This window comes from Molothrus ater, chromosome 6 (assembly GCF_012460135.2).
Source record: "Molothrus ater isolate BHLD 08-10-18 breed brown headed cowbird chromosome 6, BPBGC_Mater_1.1, whole genome shotgun sequence".
Classification (NCBI taxonomy): domain Eukaryota; kingdom Metazoa; phylum Chordata; class Aves; order Passeriformes; family Icteridae; genus Molothrus; species Molothrus ater.
In genome coordinates this window covers 5,659,890-5,676,586 of record NC_050483.2, presented here as the reverse complement: position 1 = coordinate 5,676,586, position 16,697 = coordinate 5,659,890, and the positions used below count along the sequence as shown (strand labels likewise).

The window sequence follows — 16,697 nt, the reverse complement described above, 5'->3', positions numbered from 1 at the left end:
AGAAGGAGCTCAGTGCTGAACCACCAGCAAGGTGAAGCTGACAGAGCCTGAGAGAAAAAAATACCAGGAGAAACCAGAGGGTTAGGAAGTATCCCTGAGGACTTACCTCTGTACATGAACAGCTGCATTTAGCACCAGCACCAACTGATGACACAGCAGTGACTGTCCTTGATGAGTCTAAATGGCAGGAGGAAGCCTTAGCCTGCTGGGACAAATCCAGGCCCTTGTATCCCAGTGCAGAACCCCTTAGTAACACACCTGCTGCACCACACAGCCAAAAACCCACGTGGCAAAGAGCTGAAACCAAGACTCACACCTTTAGGACACCCATGGCTACAGGTACCAGCTTGGAGGTTATCCCAGAGGCTGCTCAAGATCTGCTCCCTCACAGCACTGCTTCTGGTCTGTCCTCACCACCAGCCTTAGCCAAGGCACACTCCTGGATGAGCTTCCACTCCTTTTGCTGCCAGAAGTCCTGGAACAAAGCTGTTGGCTTGGGATTTTTGCTTTTGCAATAACCCAGGGTCTGTGAAGAGGCAGAGCCATGGCAGCCTGGTGCTATGGGCCTCCTGCTGTAGCTAATGAAGAGGGGCCAGGCTCTCCAGAAGGCTGGAGAGCAAAAGTGGTTATTCTCTGCTCACCTGAAAATTCATGGCACTGCAGAGCACCTGAGGCTGTGGGACTTCCTCCTTATGCAGTGAGGACAAGCAGGAGATCAGTGACGCAGAATAATCCAAGGTGTGCTACACACATGATTTCTATGTGCTCCAAGAATTGCTTTTCTTCCAAGGACAGCCATCTCAAAAGCTCTTTGCCAGCAGACAGCTGTGGTTGTCAAAACCAATTTCCTTGTGTTCTCACTGCTAGATGAAAAAAAAAAGCCCAGACCCTGCATCTAGACCCAAAAGTAAGGACTAATTTGATAAAATAAGCAGCACTGCAAGCAAAGTGAGGCAGGTATCACTAAGGAGTGAAGGTACCTGTCTATCTCCTAAGGAAACCTGACAAGGAATTCCACATACAGAACAAGAACTAGATTTAAGAGATACAGCAGCTTCTTCCCCAAAAAAGACTTTGGTATAGCAGCCTTATAAATCTGAAGATTTTGGCCAAGATCTGTGACATGCATGTTGCATCAAAATACAGACAGTGGCCCTCTAAGTTGTACTCTGCTGTAAGAGCCTTGGACTTGTTTGTCAATTGTGTTTGTCCAATTTTTCTAATCTTTGTATCACAATAATGTCCAAAGTTACCAACCTGTTAAGATAAATGGAGATGCTCTGTCTCTCTCCAGGTGTTGCTGTGCCTGAGGATGCAGATTCATGCAAACTGTAAGTTATTTTCTCATGTCTAAAAGCAGATCTTTGCAGCCATAGCTCCTGGTTTGGAAGAAGACTCTGTTATTATCTATACACCTGGATGCAGCATCACCAGCAGCTCCTGCAGTGTTTGTCATCGCCCTGGCATGCACAGAACCCCCCTGCCCTGCCACTGCTGGATCCTGCTGCAGCCACAAAACTGACAGGAGATCCACAGAAAAACTGATGTATTTCATCTACTGACTATTAAATTTTTAACCCAGAGCGGCATGAGACACCTGCAGCTCAGTGCCAATGACCAAGTGAGGCAGCAAAAAAGTTATTGCCTGATCAATTCTTCCTGCTGTCACCTGGAGGAGGGTCCCACAAGGCTTAAACTTGGTCACACAACACCTAAAAACAAAATCCCTTCTGCCTGAAAGGAATGAGAGATGGATGGCACAGAAACAGAAGGGAAACTCTGAGCGCTCCACTGACCCAGCTGGCATCTGATGAATTTAAATATAAACATATTCAATAGAAATGTGTTGAGAAACAGAAAACTTCTTACCTTTATCATCACTCCCCAAAATTGTTCATGCCACAAAAACACCACAGAATTCCCCTGAACCACGTATTTAAAAATCTTGCAATTTTATTTGCATGTAAAGGCCGCTAGATATAATATCACAATAAATTTAAAGAAACAACTGCAAATCTCAAAAGGAATGAGAGATGGAGGGCACAGAAACAGAAGGGAAACTCTGAGTGCTCCACTGACCCAGCTGGCATCTGATGAATGGGCTGCAATATAAATGTGTTGAGAAATAGAAAACTTCTTACTTACCTTTATCATCACTCCCCAAAATTGTTCATGCCACAAAAAAAAACCACAGAATTCCCCTGAACCACGTATTTAAAAATCTTGCAATTTTATTTGCATATAAAGGCCGCTAGATATAATATCACAATAAATTTAAAGAAACAACTGCTTTTCTAAATTCCATTAACAAGGTAACATAAAACAGAACGAAGCTCAATAGCATTTACAGTGGTGGAACAGAAATAACTATCTGCAACAATATTTTGTGCTAGTGAGATTGCATTTACACACAGTGCAAAATAAGAAAAAGGAAATAAAAAAGACAAGAAGAATATTTAAATATAAAGGACAACTAAGCCTTATTTTATTTAGGCTTGATTGTATCCATTTGACTCTATACATGCCTGAACTACAACAAAGATTTAACTCGGGCTCTCGAAGGCCTTGAGCACTTGGAAAAACATGTCACATCCTTCATAATTTAGATGTGCTGTACAGCATAATTTTGCAGATGCTATACTGGCAATATTAAATCCTAGCTTAGTTATAATGCACAAAAAATACATATATATATAAATTCATATTTAAAAGGAGTCCGCATTTACAATTTTTTTCTTTTTTTTTTTACTGCATGAAATACCTGCTCTTTGCAGCTTTCACCCCCAGTCTTTTAAAGCTAAAATAATTTAAAAAAATAAACAACAGAAGGTAGATATCACATACAGGCTGTGGCTATCAAGATCAGTCTTTATAAAGCAGGTAGAGACAAACAACTGAGAAGTCTATTCTCCCCTTGCTGCATTCTACCATGAATAGAAACAAGTTAAAGTACATGCACACATGTCAAGAGGCAAATGGACCCCAAAACACTGTTTGTGCTACTAAAAAAATTGATATAAATTGAGATAAAAAGCTAACATTTAAACCTAGGGAAAAAGAAGACACTTAAAAAAACCCCGACAATAACAAAAGTTGTGCAAATTTGGGTGTATTTAAATGCTGCCTATTTTTTAGCTTATAATATAATATTAAAATAAGGTTTCTCACTTATTAAAAGAAAGCTTGGCTGTCCTTTTGAGAACACTATAACAATTTACAATGGCAAATTTATTGAAAAACAAAATTCATTGTACAAATTCACAATGCTTTATCAATTTAAAATGAATGCTGCATTTCCAAAAAGCACAACCTCTAACTTCTCTTCTTGTTTCTTTGCACCAGCAATTTACAAATTAAAAAAAAAAAAAAAAACCAAACAAAAACAAAACCCCAAAACCCAACCCAAAACAAAAACCCCCCACGGCTCCCCCAAAATCCCCCCCAGCCCCTATTTTGAAATAAACATGAATGTAAGTTTTTAATTAGAAAATGGCAGTTTATAGACCTTCCCCAGTAGTGCTTCAGGATCCTTGAGGGGTGGGAAGGTCAAAGATGATGGGAGGGTTGGTGGGTTGGAAGCTGACTGTGCACGTGGAGGCGTTGATGTAGGTGGTGTAGCCATCTGTCATGATCCCATAACCTGTGGGGACAAGGGGCACACTCACTGGGATGCCTCAGGGTTCTGCTTTTCTATTTCTCACATTCTGTGCTGCTTTAGTGTGGTTCTGAGCTTCACATGAGGGGATGGTGAGCTCTGTGCACAGAGCAGGGAGACAAAACAATTCCTGCTCCAGCTGGGCACCAAGGACAAATGATCCCAATCTCAGCCCAAGAGCACAAACCCCGTGGGCTGGAGAGAGAAAAACAAGCAGGGTGGGACTGCAGGGGCTAAAGCTGGAATGGGACAATGAACTGCGAGATGCAAATGGAGCAGAACTGATCCAAGGGAGAGAGCCCGGGAGCGCTGGGGCATTTTGGGGCCATTTTGGTTCATCTTGGGTGCAGGCCTGGCTGGGCTCTGGTGCTGCCCAAGGTGGATCCATGGAGGAGATCCTTTGAATCAATCCCTGCTTGATTCTTTAGCTCTGTCCAGCCTCTGCTCTAGGGCAGCCTGCACAAGGCATCACTGCCAGGGACACATGGAGCACCCCAAGGCTGCTGGGGCATCCCTGCTGTGCAATAAAACCAAACTGACCCCTTCAAAATTACACCAGCCCCTGCTGGTACCTCTGCCACAAAGGCTCGACTGTAAAAAACCCAGTGGGCTGTGTTTGAGATAAGAACAGGCTCTTTTGGTTTATGTAGAAACCTTTATTCACCCCTGGGAAATCATCTATTGCAACTGGGTGTGGCAGAAACACAAACCACACATGTTCTTTTTCTAATTACTTAATTAGTGAGTTATAGCTGGCATGCCTGTCAGAAGAAAAAGACCATTCAGAAGCAAAAGATTTTGAAGTAACTTTGGTTTAACCTCAACACCTGCTCTCCAACAAATGCCCTGAACTCTGTCACCTCCCCTTGTGCTGGCCCTTATCACCCTGCTCCTCATCCCAGCACTGCCCAGCTGCTGCTCACACTGATTTATTCAAAGCATCTCCTCCATGGATCCACCTTGGGCAGCACCAGAGCCCAGCCAGGCCTGCACCCAAGATGAACCAAAATGGCCCCAAAATGCCCCAGCGCTCCCGGGCTCTCTCCCTGGGATCAGTTCTGCTCCATTTGCATCTTGCAGTTCATTGTCCCATTCCAGCTTTAGCCCCTGCAGTCCCACCCTGCTTGTTTTTCTCTCTCCAGCCCACGGGGTTTGTGCTCTTGGGCTGAGATTGGGATCATTTGTCCTTGGGGCCCAGCTGGAGCAGGAATTGTTTTGTCTCCCTGCTCTGTGCACAGAGCTCACCATCCCCTCATGTGAAGCCCAGACCCACCCACTAAAGCAGCACAGAATGGGAAATATAGAAAAGCTGAAACCTGAGGCATCAGCTTCTGAGACCTCAGGAGCTCCTCAGCAGGTTAAAAACACACACATTCACACCCTCAGGCTGCCCAGAGAAGCTGTGTCTGCCCCAACCCCAAAGTGTTCAAAGCCAGGCTGGACAGGGCTCAGACAACCTGAGATAGTGGCAAGCATCCCTGTACATGGCAAAGGGCTTGGAATGAGAAGATCCTTAAAGTCCTCTCCAATCCAAACCATTCTATGGCTCCATTATTTAATTTCTATATGTATTTCAAAAGAATTTTATAAAAGTGTGTGTGTTTTCAGCTAACATCCACAAAAAGCTAACCAAGAAGCTTGAAAACATCCAGGATCTATTTGGCCCAAATGCACTTAAAAAAAAAAAAAATTGAAAAAAAACTCCCAGAGTATCATGGAGGAAGAAAGTTTCCCATTGCAAACCCACAGAGGAAAAAGGTTTTTTCTTTTAAACCATTATGATAGAGTACAGATCACTGCTGTCTGAAAGCTCAGATAAATGCAGCTACCCACAGTGCCTATCAGAAAGAATAATCACTTCAGAATTGCTTCCCTGTCCACCCGTATCACTTTATTTATTTAGACTGGCAATTTTGATTTAGATCATCTCATGGTGGGAAAAACCTTGTTTGTGGTTGTTTTGCTTATCAAGCAGGGGAGAAAACCTGCATCACCAAAATGTGTATATGGCCTCTGTTGGTTCAAGGGAATGTGAAGCATATTCATCTCAGCTGAGGCTGGATAAAAGTTAATTGTACCCTGAGATAATGCTCTTAACATTTTGCAATTTCTTCCTGTACTGAAACAAGCCATTCTTATGTCTTCTGTGCAAGTACTAGAAATTATTTTAATTTTTTTCTGGTGTTTTTACAAGAATTTATTTGAATGCTCACTTTTAATCTGTCCTGCCACCTTTCCCAGGAGATTTAAATGCAGTGCTTTGGTTCTGTACATTCAGACACCCTCCTTTCACACCCTTAGCACAATTACAACCACAAATTTCACCACCCAAATTTACAATTTACACATTTCAGCTGGGAGTCTTGCCATGTTCATTTATTTTTAATATGTGAGGACTAATACTTGTACAAAGTACCCAATCTTTTTAATGGGTGCATTAAAGGACTGTTATTGATGCCTCTGTGCAGAGGGTCATGTCAGTATTCCCAGTACAAACTCTTTATTTACAGATTCCAGGCATGGAAATCATTGTATGAAGTCACAAGGGCTTCAGAAAAACCAACACCATTGGCAGAGAGAGCTGTCCTCTTTTTATTTTGCTTTTATGAAGTCCTGAAATCTTTAGGCCTATGGAGAACCTAGTTAGAGACACTGGAGAAACCTCCAGGGGGAGAATATAAAACATTTAATGTGTAATTTTGAGTTCTGGGGTCATGAAGTCTTCCACTCTCTCTCAGGCAGAACTCCTAGTGTTTGTCTCTCAGCCACATGAAAGCCACAAAATGGTATTAAATATTGAAGTATCTCCAGAATGTATTTAATCTCTCAGTGCCACAGACTGAGCTGGTTGTTTCTGAAGCTGACACGACGCTCACGCTGCCTGTGCTGGCAATCACAGAGGGGGAATACCTCCCCTAAAGCATGAGACTGATGCCTGACTCCACATGCCCTCCTTTCTGCTTCCCCTTCATACCCTGAGGGAGGTGAGCAGAGGCAGCAAGTTGTCTGCACATTTCCTTTTTCTCCTCCAGCATCTTTCTTAGCTCCTGTGCTCGGAGTAATGGGGATAATTTTCATTTTGGCTCGCAAGTGTGGGAAATCTCATCTGTTTCTCTAACAGAGTTTGTCAAAACTTGAATTGCTTTCAAATAACCTGCATGGAGCAACCTTTGCAGCACAGTGAAAGATGTAGGTGGCTAAATGTAGCACACATTCCTGAAAGAGTCTGCTTTAATTCTGGAATAAATTTACAAAGTGCCACGCAGGCAATCACTTCCCTCAACTCCCTCCCTTACTTTAATGCAATGTGCCATTACCCACTGCAATACACCATCCAAATGTGCCTCTGGAAATGTGAGATGAAGCAGGGAACAGCTCTGCTGCTTACCTTCATGAATCCCACCAAAGACATGCAGCTTGGGCCTGACCCTCCTCTGCACTGTGTTCAGCAGCTCCACACAGCCCACTCTCTGCAGCTCCTTGGGAACCCAGTCTCGAAAACCTGGAGGCAAAAAGCAGTCAGAGCATTAAATTTCCCCTATTCAGGTGAGGTTTCACCTATTCTTTCAGGAAGTCATCATTCACACAGGGCTTATTCCATTATCTCCAGTCGTAACCTCTCCATTAAAGCACACAATGGCTTTTAAGAAATGTTTTTCACTGTCACTTTGTCTTCCTTAAGATTTCCTCCCTCCATCTGCATTAATATTTTCCCTGGATGTGATTTGTTTTTTTGAACTATAGGTTTCTTCCACCTTGAAACCCCAGGCACTGCTGCAGAATTTTCCTGGCACTGCTGCAGATTTTGCAGATTTTTCTTCCCTTTCCCCTGGCTCTTACAGCAGTCAGCTCCGCGGTTACTCCAGAAACGAAACAGCTCAGGGAGATGAGCTGAGCCACCTCTCAATCCCAAAGATTTAAAATACACAACCCCAAAGATTTCAAGTACAGACTACCACAGCTTCTGGAGGATGTGGTCTGCAGGCATCAGGTCACTTCTGAGCCTTCGTCACTGTGCAAAAATTGCAAAGCAACTCCCAACAAGCCAGTGCTAATTGACCACGCTGCCACTTGGTGTTCTGGACAGTACAGAAAAATGTAAAAATCTGACATGAGTCCCTGCAGGAGCCTGCTGGCTGGACTGGCATGGAAAGCATCAGCAGGACAAGGGAATGGGGAGAAATGAAAGGGAAATGAAGAGCCACGTCCAGTGTAGCACCATTCTACTGACTTTAAAATGAGCTTGGCTAAATTTTAGAGTGACCAAAGAGTCCAGTTACAGCTCTACTTCCCTTAATATTCACTTAACATTAATAAGTAAACACTCATTTAAAAACCAGTATTTCATCAATGTTGTCATGCAGGCTGAGACCTAGAGCCCCTCATTTTAGGGACAGTACTGACACCTAATCTGTGTCTGAAGCAACCTTTTGAAACTGAGCTTCATTATCTCCTTCAAACACAAAATTATTCACTGACAGCACTCATTAGTGTCTGCAGCATCACAGTATTTCTGTATGAAGCCAGTGGTGGATGAGCAACCCATGGAAAACAGCGCCCATGAAACATTATAAACACACTTGGGTTGGTTTTTCTTTGCTTCTTTGGGAAAATGAAGTGATTGAGAGAGTGCTGTTCAAGGCCCTGGTTTGCAGTACACTGGCAGCTCCAGCAAGGTTAAAGGGAATTTGCTGATCTTCTTACAACATTCTCTAAGCAGCATTAAAAAATTAACCAGAATATAAAAGAGCAGTGAGTACATTGGTCAAAAACTTGTTCTGGAGTTTTCTTCTTTTCCCTTAGCTTGGATTGCTGACTCTTAACTTAATTGTGGTAAAAAAACCACAACTGAGTGGTTTTTAAACATGCATTAATTCCTGACTCCACAGTCACCAAGAAGCTCTAAAAGAACACTGAGCCAGCCTGGAAACACTTAAAATGCTGGTTTATTTGATTAAAATGCAATTCTGAGAAGATTTTACATATTCACTACCACAAATGTAGTAAGTGACTGTGATTTGGCCACTTCCTGTGACTGTGTGACCCCCTTGGGTTGCAAGAACTTCCTAAAACCCTGACAAAAACCCTAAAACCCTGACAAAACCTAACCCTGACAAAAATCACTCTTCTCCCAGTAAGGGGAACGAAGCCACTGCCACACTTCCTCATGGTGATCTGATAAGTGACATTTGTGAGAGTCTCAGGTGCTGTGAACCCAGCTGAGACAGTGAAGCCACAGTCCCAGGCTGCCTGCCACGTGTGTCTGGAGCAAAGGCAGCCAAAAATTCATTATTCTGCCTAGTGGAGGGGAGACAGGAGAGTGGGGCTTCCCAAAAGGGTTCAGTGAGGGCTCCAAGGATTTCGGATATGCCAAAGCTGAGCCCTGCTCCCTCTCTGCTGGGTGAGTGTCCTGGGGTCCTTCTGGGACTAGCAGGGCTTCGTTTAAATTAAAAACTGAGCTCAGCCAATGATTCACACTGACAAGACAAGCAAAACTCAACCAAATGAGAAACTTTAGCTGCCTAATGAAGAAACAAATTATGCATTCAGAGGCTGGTGCTCACCTGTCATTAGATCAAGTTAGGAACAATTATCTAAGAACATAATTTTATTCCTTCACAAATTTTTTTTATGAGCCAATTAATACCTTTAAAACTATTCTTACATATTCTAAGTTTACAAGGACATTATCAAGGAGAAGATGTGACTGCAAAGTTCCAAACTCTTGACTGCTGCTCTCAAACCTTAAAATGACACGACACTGTAGTGAGAAAAGGTTTCAAAAGTTTTAGTCAATCTCTAAAAAGTCATAAGGGATTGAAAACTGGTTGTCAGATGAATAGTACTCTTAAATAAAATGTCATACTATAATGGTTATGGTGTCAGATATTTGATCTTCCCTAGCTTGAATTTAATAAAAAAATTCAAGGGTTTTTTTGTGGTTTTTTTTTTTTATGGAAACTCAACAGATCAGCTAAGCCTAATAATAATTTTCCACTTCTTTCAGAAAGTTTCTCAGTGCACAGTTTTTACTCTGGGTGCAATTACAATATATCTTCCAGCACTATCAACTTTGCTCACTTCGAAAGTAAAATTCTCATGCAAAAAAAAAAAAAAAAAAAATAAAACCACACAGAACTTTTGTTTCACTTACCAAGGGGAGGTCCATGTGTCATTAGTATATCAATTCCCTCAGGAATAAGGTTCCACTTGTCCAGCAAAGACTGACCTCTGGGTAGATTAAAGCCCCATCCATTAAACCATGGTGTCCTTTGGGGAAAATAAGACAAACTGCATCAGTGTAAAATAAAAACATCTCTTCCCTTCTCCTATTATTTTTATGAATTAAAACAATTTCTGTGCTTCAGACAGCCTTTTTTGAAGGGGATGCCTCTAACACACACTGATTTAAATACATACATATGATAAAATGTACATTTGAATTTAGATTAATGTCTGATGTTGTTTCTGTACCTTGAGTGCATTCAGCCCTGGGGGCATTTACTCACTAGAGTGAAAGGGAAAAACACTAAAATAACAGAGTCTAAATCTCAAGCTTTTTATCAAAGTTTGGGAAATGTTCAAACACAAGAACTCCTTCCCTATGCTAACTACCAAAACAACCCAAACATTTTTTTGGAGGCAAAAATCAGTTTCTGGCAGCACAGGGCAGCAGTAGCAGTTCAACAAGAGGCTCAACGGGGCAGCACCATCTGTGCCACTGTGGCATCTCACTAAACTCAACCTTGCTCCTTTCAGCACTTTTATTACCAGAGCACTGTCACAAAACTGGGGTTTGAACCCCTGAGCCTCCCAGAGATACAGGAAAAACATAATAAAAATAATAAAAGAAATAAACATTCACACAATGTGTAGACTTACAGTGGCTTTTCAAAGGCATCTTATAATTTAAAATCCATTTAGTATTTCTGAAGGAAAATTGACACCCTCAGTGTTCTCCAGCTGAGCACAGAGTTGTTGTGAGACATTTTATCCACCAACCCAAGCATGCAGCAATGAAAAGCACATTTTCTAGTAGTTTTTTAACATGGTTTTTTATCATAGAACTTTTTCAACACCTAATTTTGATACAGGTCTATCATAATTAAGCCTTTCCCTATCAAACAAGCACACAGTTGCTCTGATGAAATACAGGAATATTTAGATTTGTTACCAATAACCTTTCTTAGTAGTGTACTAATTTTAAGAGTTTCCATCTGTGTGTGTGTTTCCTAGAGCTCAGGCAACAGTTTAGACTTTGATTTCTAGGTAAGATTCTCCTGTCCTAGCCCTGGTCATATTTCTGAAAGTTCTAGGTAGGATTCTCCTGTCCTAGCCCATATTTCTGAAGTTCAGGCTACTCCTGAAGTCTTCTGTGTGCTGCAGTTCTGAAAACAGAAAACAAAAACTGGGGGCAAAGAACAACCACAAACCTTGAAAATACCCATACCTGTTAAAACAGAGATCATTCGAGTCCTGTGTAATTTCATTATGTAATCTGCCTCCTCTACCCTCTAAATTATTCATTTTTCCAGCCTCAAATATGTATTTGAGTGGGAATGTCCTGCTGAGAAGACATCTCTAATTTTTATTTTTTCTTCTAACGGAAGCATTTTGTTTTGCTGAGACACCAATTGGACCAATGAGGACTGCACCCAGCTCTGTGGATGATCTGCATTCCTGACAACTGGCAGGATGGAAAAGCAGCAGGCACTGCTAATATAGGGGCAGGAAGGTCACTGGTGCCTTTGTGACAAATAATAGACATAGCCCATGTAGTCCTGCTGCATAATGCTCATACTACACACACACACACAGCAACTCATTCAGGCCAGCAGACTTCCTCAATGAACACTGACAAAAGATAGGAAAATGAGATGTTGGCCAAACATTTCATGTGAGCCGTGGGCTCCTCGTGTGCTCAGCCACAGGAGAGGCTTCACCTCTCACAGCTGCCTTGCTCTGCACCCACCAAAACACCCCAAAACCCTCCTGTGTTTAAAGCAAGGTGCCACCAAGGTTTGTGTGCAGCTGCATTAAAAATGAAGGCTGGGTCTTGGCTTTAAACCACAAGAATTTCTGCTTTCCTGAAACACCTATCTTAAGTTCCCCTTCCTATAACATTCCTGGGTTTTAACCCATGGAGATTATTGTAACCTTCAGGGCTGCAGGCAGAAGTTAAAATATCCCTTCCTCTAACATTCCTAGATTTTAACCTATGGAGATTAAAATATCAGAAGTTAAAATATGGTTTGGCTAAACATTCAGCTGCTTAAAACAAACAAACACACAGAGCTGGGGTCAAACTTTTCACTGTCAATTAATGGTTCTTTCCCCACTTGCATTTCTCCTGCAGATAAGACTGTAGTTATTACAACACAGTTAAAGCTGAAATGTGAAACCACATCTGTGATTTCTCTGCAGCTCTTTGGAGACCACGACCACAGGAAAAAAAAAAAAAACAACCTGGATTTGTCTGCAGGATTTTTATTTTCTTTTCTTCTGAAGCACTGTGGAAAGAGGAGGAGGGGAACCTGAGCTCAGATATATTCCTCATTCACCAACCTCTGTAATTAGCTGTGACTAACAGGCGCCACATGGGAAGAAAACTTTCGAGAAACCTTCCTCATTATGCACAAAAAAAGATGGTCAAGTACTTATTTAATATACTAAAGATTTTTATACAAAAGGGGCAAATCAAAGAGAAGAGCAGGCACGACTGAAGAACACCTGGATTACAGATTTAGGCTTCAGGCATTTAGAACATGGAACGGTGCATAATTCCTGACAGCACTGCAGGCTGGCCAGGCAAACTGAGGGTCCCTGTTTTGGAGGGGGCTCAGGCTTTGCCAGAAAGCCAAGGATGTGCTCAGAACAGCACCAAGAAGCCAAGGAGCTGCATGGCCCAGGCTCAGGGAGCACAGGGAAGGTGAGCTGATGTTGGCTGTGAGCACGGGATGGGGTCGGTGTGCTGTGAGCCCTGGGAGGGGCTGGTCACCCCAGCAAACTCCAAATTCCTGCAGGAAACACAAAGCCTGCTCTGTGGATCAGAGAGGGAGATTTTACTGCTGCTAGTGCCTTTTTTTGCATACCCAAGAGTCAAACAGAGTCACTCTCAAGTCTAAGTAACTTAGAAGAAAGGAATTGTGCACAGAGTTAGGTGCCTTCTGCAATGTATTTTCAAGCTGGTTACTTACTGTGAGAAAGCACTTCCTGTCTAGGAAGAAATGTAGATGATGAATTTTGGCTGCACTGTCATGGTTTAACCCCACAGCCCTTTTCCTTACCTCCCATGGGGTGGGAGAGAGAATCAGAGGGGTAAAAGCACACATACCCACTTGTGGCAATCAAGCACAAGTAAGTAATAAAGGCTACTTAGTCATTAGCAGCAATATTTCAGATCTGACCTAATTCTTTTTTCCTATGGATCTCTGAGCCGAATATTTCAGCTAATTCCTAAAACTTCATTTTTCAAGTATAGCTGGCAACAGCAGCAAGTTATTGAATTTAATAAAAAAAATTCAAGTGTTTTTTTAGGGATAATATGATGCTGAATAATGCCACAAGGGAGGCGTGGATGGCAAACCCACAGGGACTGGTGATGAGAGATTACAAATGATTTTGTCATTTTAGGTTTGATGGAGCAGAACACAGCCCATGTGCAGAGGAACCTAACTGAGGCTCTGCTACTCAGAACCACAGCTCACAGCTTTCCCCACGTGCCAGCAAACCCCCACGGGCATCCCTGCTCCCCAAGAGCTCACCTGGCAGCTCAGGGGATATCCTCATGAGGGGCAGACACCTGGCCCATCCCTGCTCTCCTCAGCTCCCAATTCCTGCAGGAATCCCCACAGATCCCCCTCCACCTGGCCTTTTGGAAGCCACCTTTTCTGCAGTTCAGAGGAGGAGGCTGCAAATTATCTTCACACCTCGTGCTGCAAGAGGTGCAGACACTGATGGACATCGTGGCAGGAGGGAGGGAATGCTAAACTCCCCAACAAGGCTCATCCTCCCTTCAATTTTTAATTTGTTTCTTAACAAATTAAGGTTTTTTTTTTTCCAGGTGCACTGGGAGAATCCCTGGACAAATCCATCTGCTTCCAGCAGCTTCAGCAGGTGACCAGGTCTCCCTTCTCCCAGGTAAGCACTGTACAGCTTTATTATTTTACTAATACATTAAAAAACACCCCAAACAAGCCTGCAACAAAAGCACAGCCATGGAGCATGATTTCATGGCACAAAAGATCACAACTGCTCCTTGGTGCATTCACCTCAGGACCAACACTCCCACATGAGGAAAGGGGACACAAAGTCCCCAAAGTTCACCCAGGTAGCACAGAAATGTCAACTCCTTCTACAGCTTTAAAGCTTTTGAAGGGTGGCAACTCCTACAACCTACTTTCATCCCTTCTCTGGCTCATGACTTTAATTACCTGATCCTCAGAGCTCAACAACTCCAAAGGTAAATGTACAGTGAGACCTTCTAGATTCACATTTTCCTCTGAACTCCACCAGCAAATCCATTTATTTCAATAGTTACTTCCAAACAGGATTAGAAAAATGAATTATCTCATAGATCTTTAATCCCAGGTATTCATTCATTTTTAAGGATACACAGTCTTTTAGGAAAGCTTCAATTTTATCTTTAATCCAATGAGTAAAGTGCACAGGAGGCAAAAATCTCATTCAGTCTCCTTGCGCAGGATAACAGCTGAGGGAGCATCTAAAAGGCATCCCAGTGGGAAGCACTTCCACACCACCAATAACAACAACAAGATGCTCTCTATTGTTATCAGCATTCAAAGGGAGCACACAGCCCTGGCTCAGGAGGGAGGGAGGCAGCTCCAGCAGCAGAACAGAACTGGGGGGACAGGACAGGGATGTGCAGCCCTGGAACCGTGGGAGCACCCTACAGACACATCCCCAAAGCACCCACTGCACTCCTGGGCCAAGGCTGCAGGGCAGCAAAGTTGTCAGGACCCAGGACATTGCTCTGGCTGCCCTGGGTGACTCCAGACCCTGGCAGGGGCTCAGGGACCTTGGCACGGAGTCACAAACACCTGTGCCTTTGATTTTAGCCCATGGAAACAATTACCAACCTTGTGTGAGGAGATACAAGCCACAAGGGTTTGAGTAGAATGATAGTGAATTTATCACAAGGTGAAAAAGTAGAATTTTGGGGTTTTTAGAATGGGGATTCAAGAGGCAAGATGGAGGAATCTGGGTGTGTCCTGCCCTTCTTGTCCTCCATCTTCTGCTGTGATGGTGGCACTTCTGGATTGGTTTAGAGTAGAGACAGACTGTCTAACAGAGGTGATGGGTATTGGAAAATTATTGTAAATAAAGTACACCTAGTTCTTAGTTAACACCATCCCAAGGATGGTCAGAGAAAGAAAGTAACAGGTAAGAGAAAATAAACAACCCTGAAAAGCAGAGCTGAGCAATCTCAAGTTCTTGTTCAATCATGGGGCTGGGCAAAAAAGAATTTCTAACACCTTGGGAGCCATTTCAACCACAGAAACAAAGTGACAGAACAGCCACCAACAGTGACTTTTGTGCAGGGAGAAGGAGGAGAAGGAGGAGAAGGAGGAGAAGGAGGAGAAGGAGGAGAAGGAGGAGAAGGAGGAGAAGAAGGAGAAGGAAGTTCCAGTGCCCCCTGTCCCCAAGGGCACACTCACAGGGTTTGCCAGGACCAGCAGCACACACTGTCCCACGGGAATGCACACACAGGGACAGGGACAAGGGCAGGAGGGGAGAGCCTGGGGCATCATCCAGACAAAACACTGAGCAGGGCAAGTGCACCATGCATTTGAACCTCAGGTTTCAGCTTTTCTGTTTTTCCCATTCTGTGCTGCTTTAGTGTGTGGGTCTGAGCTTCACATGAGGGGATGGTGAGCTCTGTGCACAGAGCAGGGAGACAAAACAATTCCTGCTCCAGCTGGGCACCAAGGACAAATGATCCCAATCTCAGCCCCAGAGCACAAACCCCGTGGGCTGGAGAGAGAAAAACAAGCAGGGTGGGACTGCAGGGGCTAAAGCTGGAATGGGACAATGAACTGCAAGATGCAAATGGAGCAGAACTGATCCCAGGGAGAGAGCCCGGGAGCGCTGGTGCATTTTGGGGCCATTTTGGTTCATCTTGGGTGCAGGCCTGGCTGGGCTCTGGTGCTGCCCAAGGTGGATCCATGGAGGAGATGCTTTGAATCAATCCCTGCTTGATTCTTTAGCTCTGTCCAGCCTCTGCTCTAGGGCAGCCTGCACAAGGGATCACATTGAGGAAGCACATTTTACAGCAGCTTCTGTAAAGCCACTGAAACCTGCCTTTGGTGCCACTAAAGTGCTTTTTTGGGTGAAGCTCCTTTTTATAGTGAAGATTCAAATGCTTTTTCATAATGTAACAACCAGCAGGAAATGGTAAAGGCTAAATTGTTTCCTAAATGTGCTCATTATGTGCAGTGCTGTGACATGGGTGAGAGGCACAGCCTGGGGGCTCCAGCTGGATGCCATTCCCACCAGCACTCACCTGCTGTGCCTCAGTGTCCCATTTAGAAAGGGAGAATAATAACACAGAACAGAAAGGAGCACTGGTTCCTTGGGAGTTTGCTTACCCTGCATCTTGAAACAGCTGAAACTCTCACAGAAGTGAATCATCGGTGCTGCAATTATGTTAGCCATGTACCTTCTTATTACCAGCCTGCACTTCACTCAGGAAGTCTCTAAAACATAGTTCAGCTATTTTCACAAGGTCAGAAAAACCTGAAACCTCAACAACCTGCTGGTTGTTTTGATTGGTTGTGCTTTGCAGGTTTTCTCTTTCTAACTCACAGTCTCTAACCTCTGGTTATCTAAATGACAAAGCATTTGAGGTACAGGACCCCCATCCTGCACTGAGTTTGGAGGGAAGGAGCCCTGCAGTGCCTTTTCCCTGGGGAGCAGGGAATGAGAAGCTGCAGGATCCCCTCAGCAGCCAGCATGACCTGGCATCCTCCTTGCACCAGGCAATTCTCAATTTCTGACTGGCCAGTGCAGGTCTGAGTTTAAA

General features: G+C 43.6%; 1 protein-coding gene across 4 annotated transcripts in view; it reads right to left on the bottom strand.

The window, feature by feature from the left end:
• Nucleotides 1-3,444: 3,444 nt before the first annotated feature.
• Nucleotides 3,445-16,697, bottom strand: part of MPPED2 (metallophosphoesterase domain containing 2) — a 118,141-nt gene continuing 104,888 nt past the window's right edge. For all 4 annotated transcript variants that reach the window (XM_036384601.2, XM_036384598.2, XM_054515259.1 and 1 more), the window contains exons 5-7: nt 9,810-9,925; nt 7,044-7,157; nt 3,445-3,640 (exon numbers count right to left, since the gene is read on the bottom strand). In XM_036384601.2, coding sequence (XP_036240494.1) covers nt 3,522-3,640; nt 7,044-7,157; nt 9,810-9,925 — 349 coding nt within the window. In that variant the 3' untranslated portion in view covers nt 3,445-3,521. The remainder of the gene's footprint in view (nt 3,641-7,043; nt 7,158-9,809; nt 9,926-16,697) is intronic.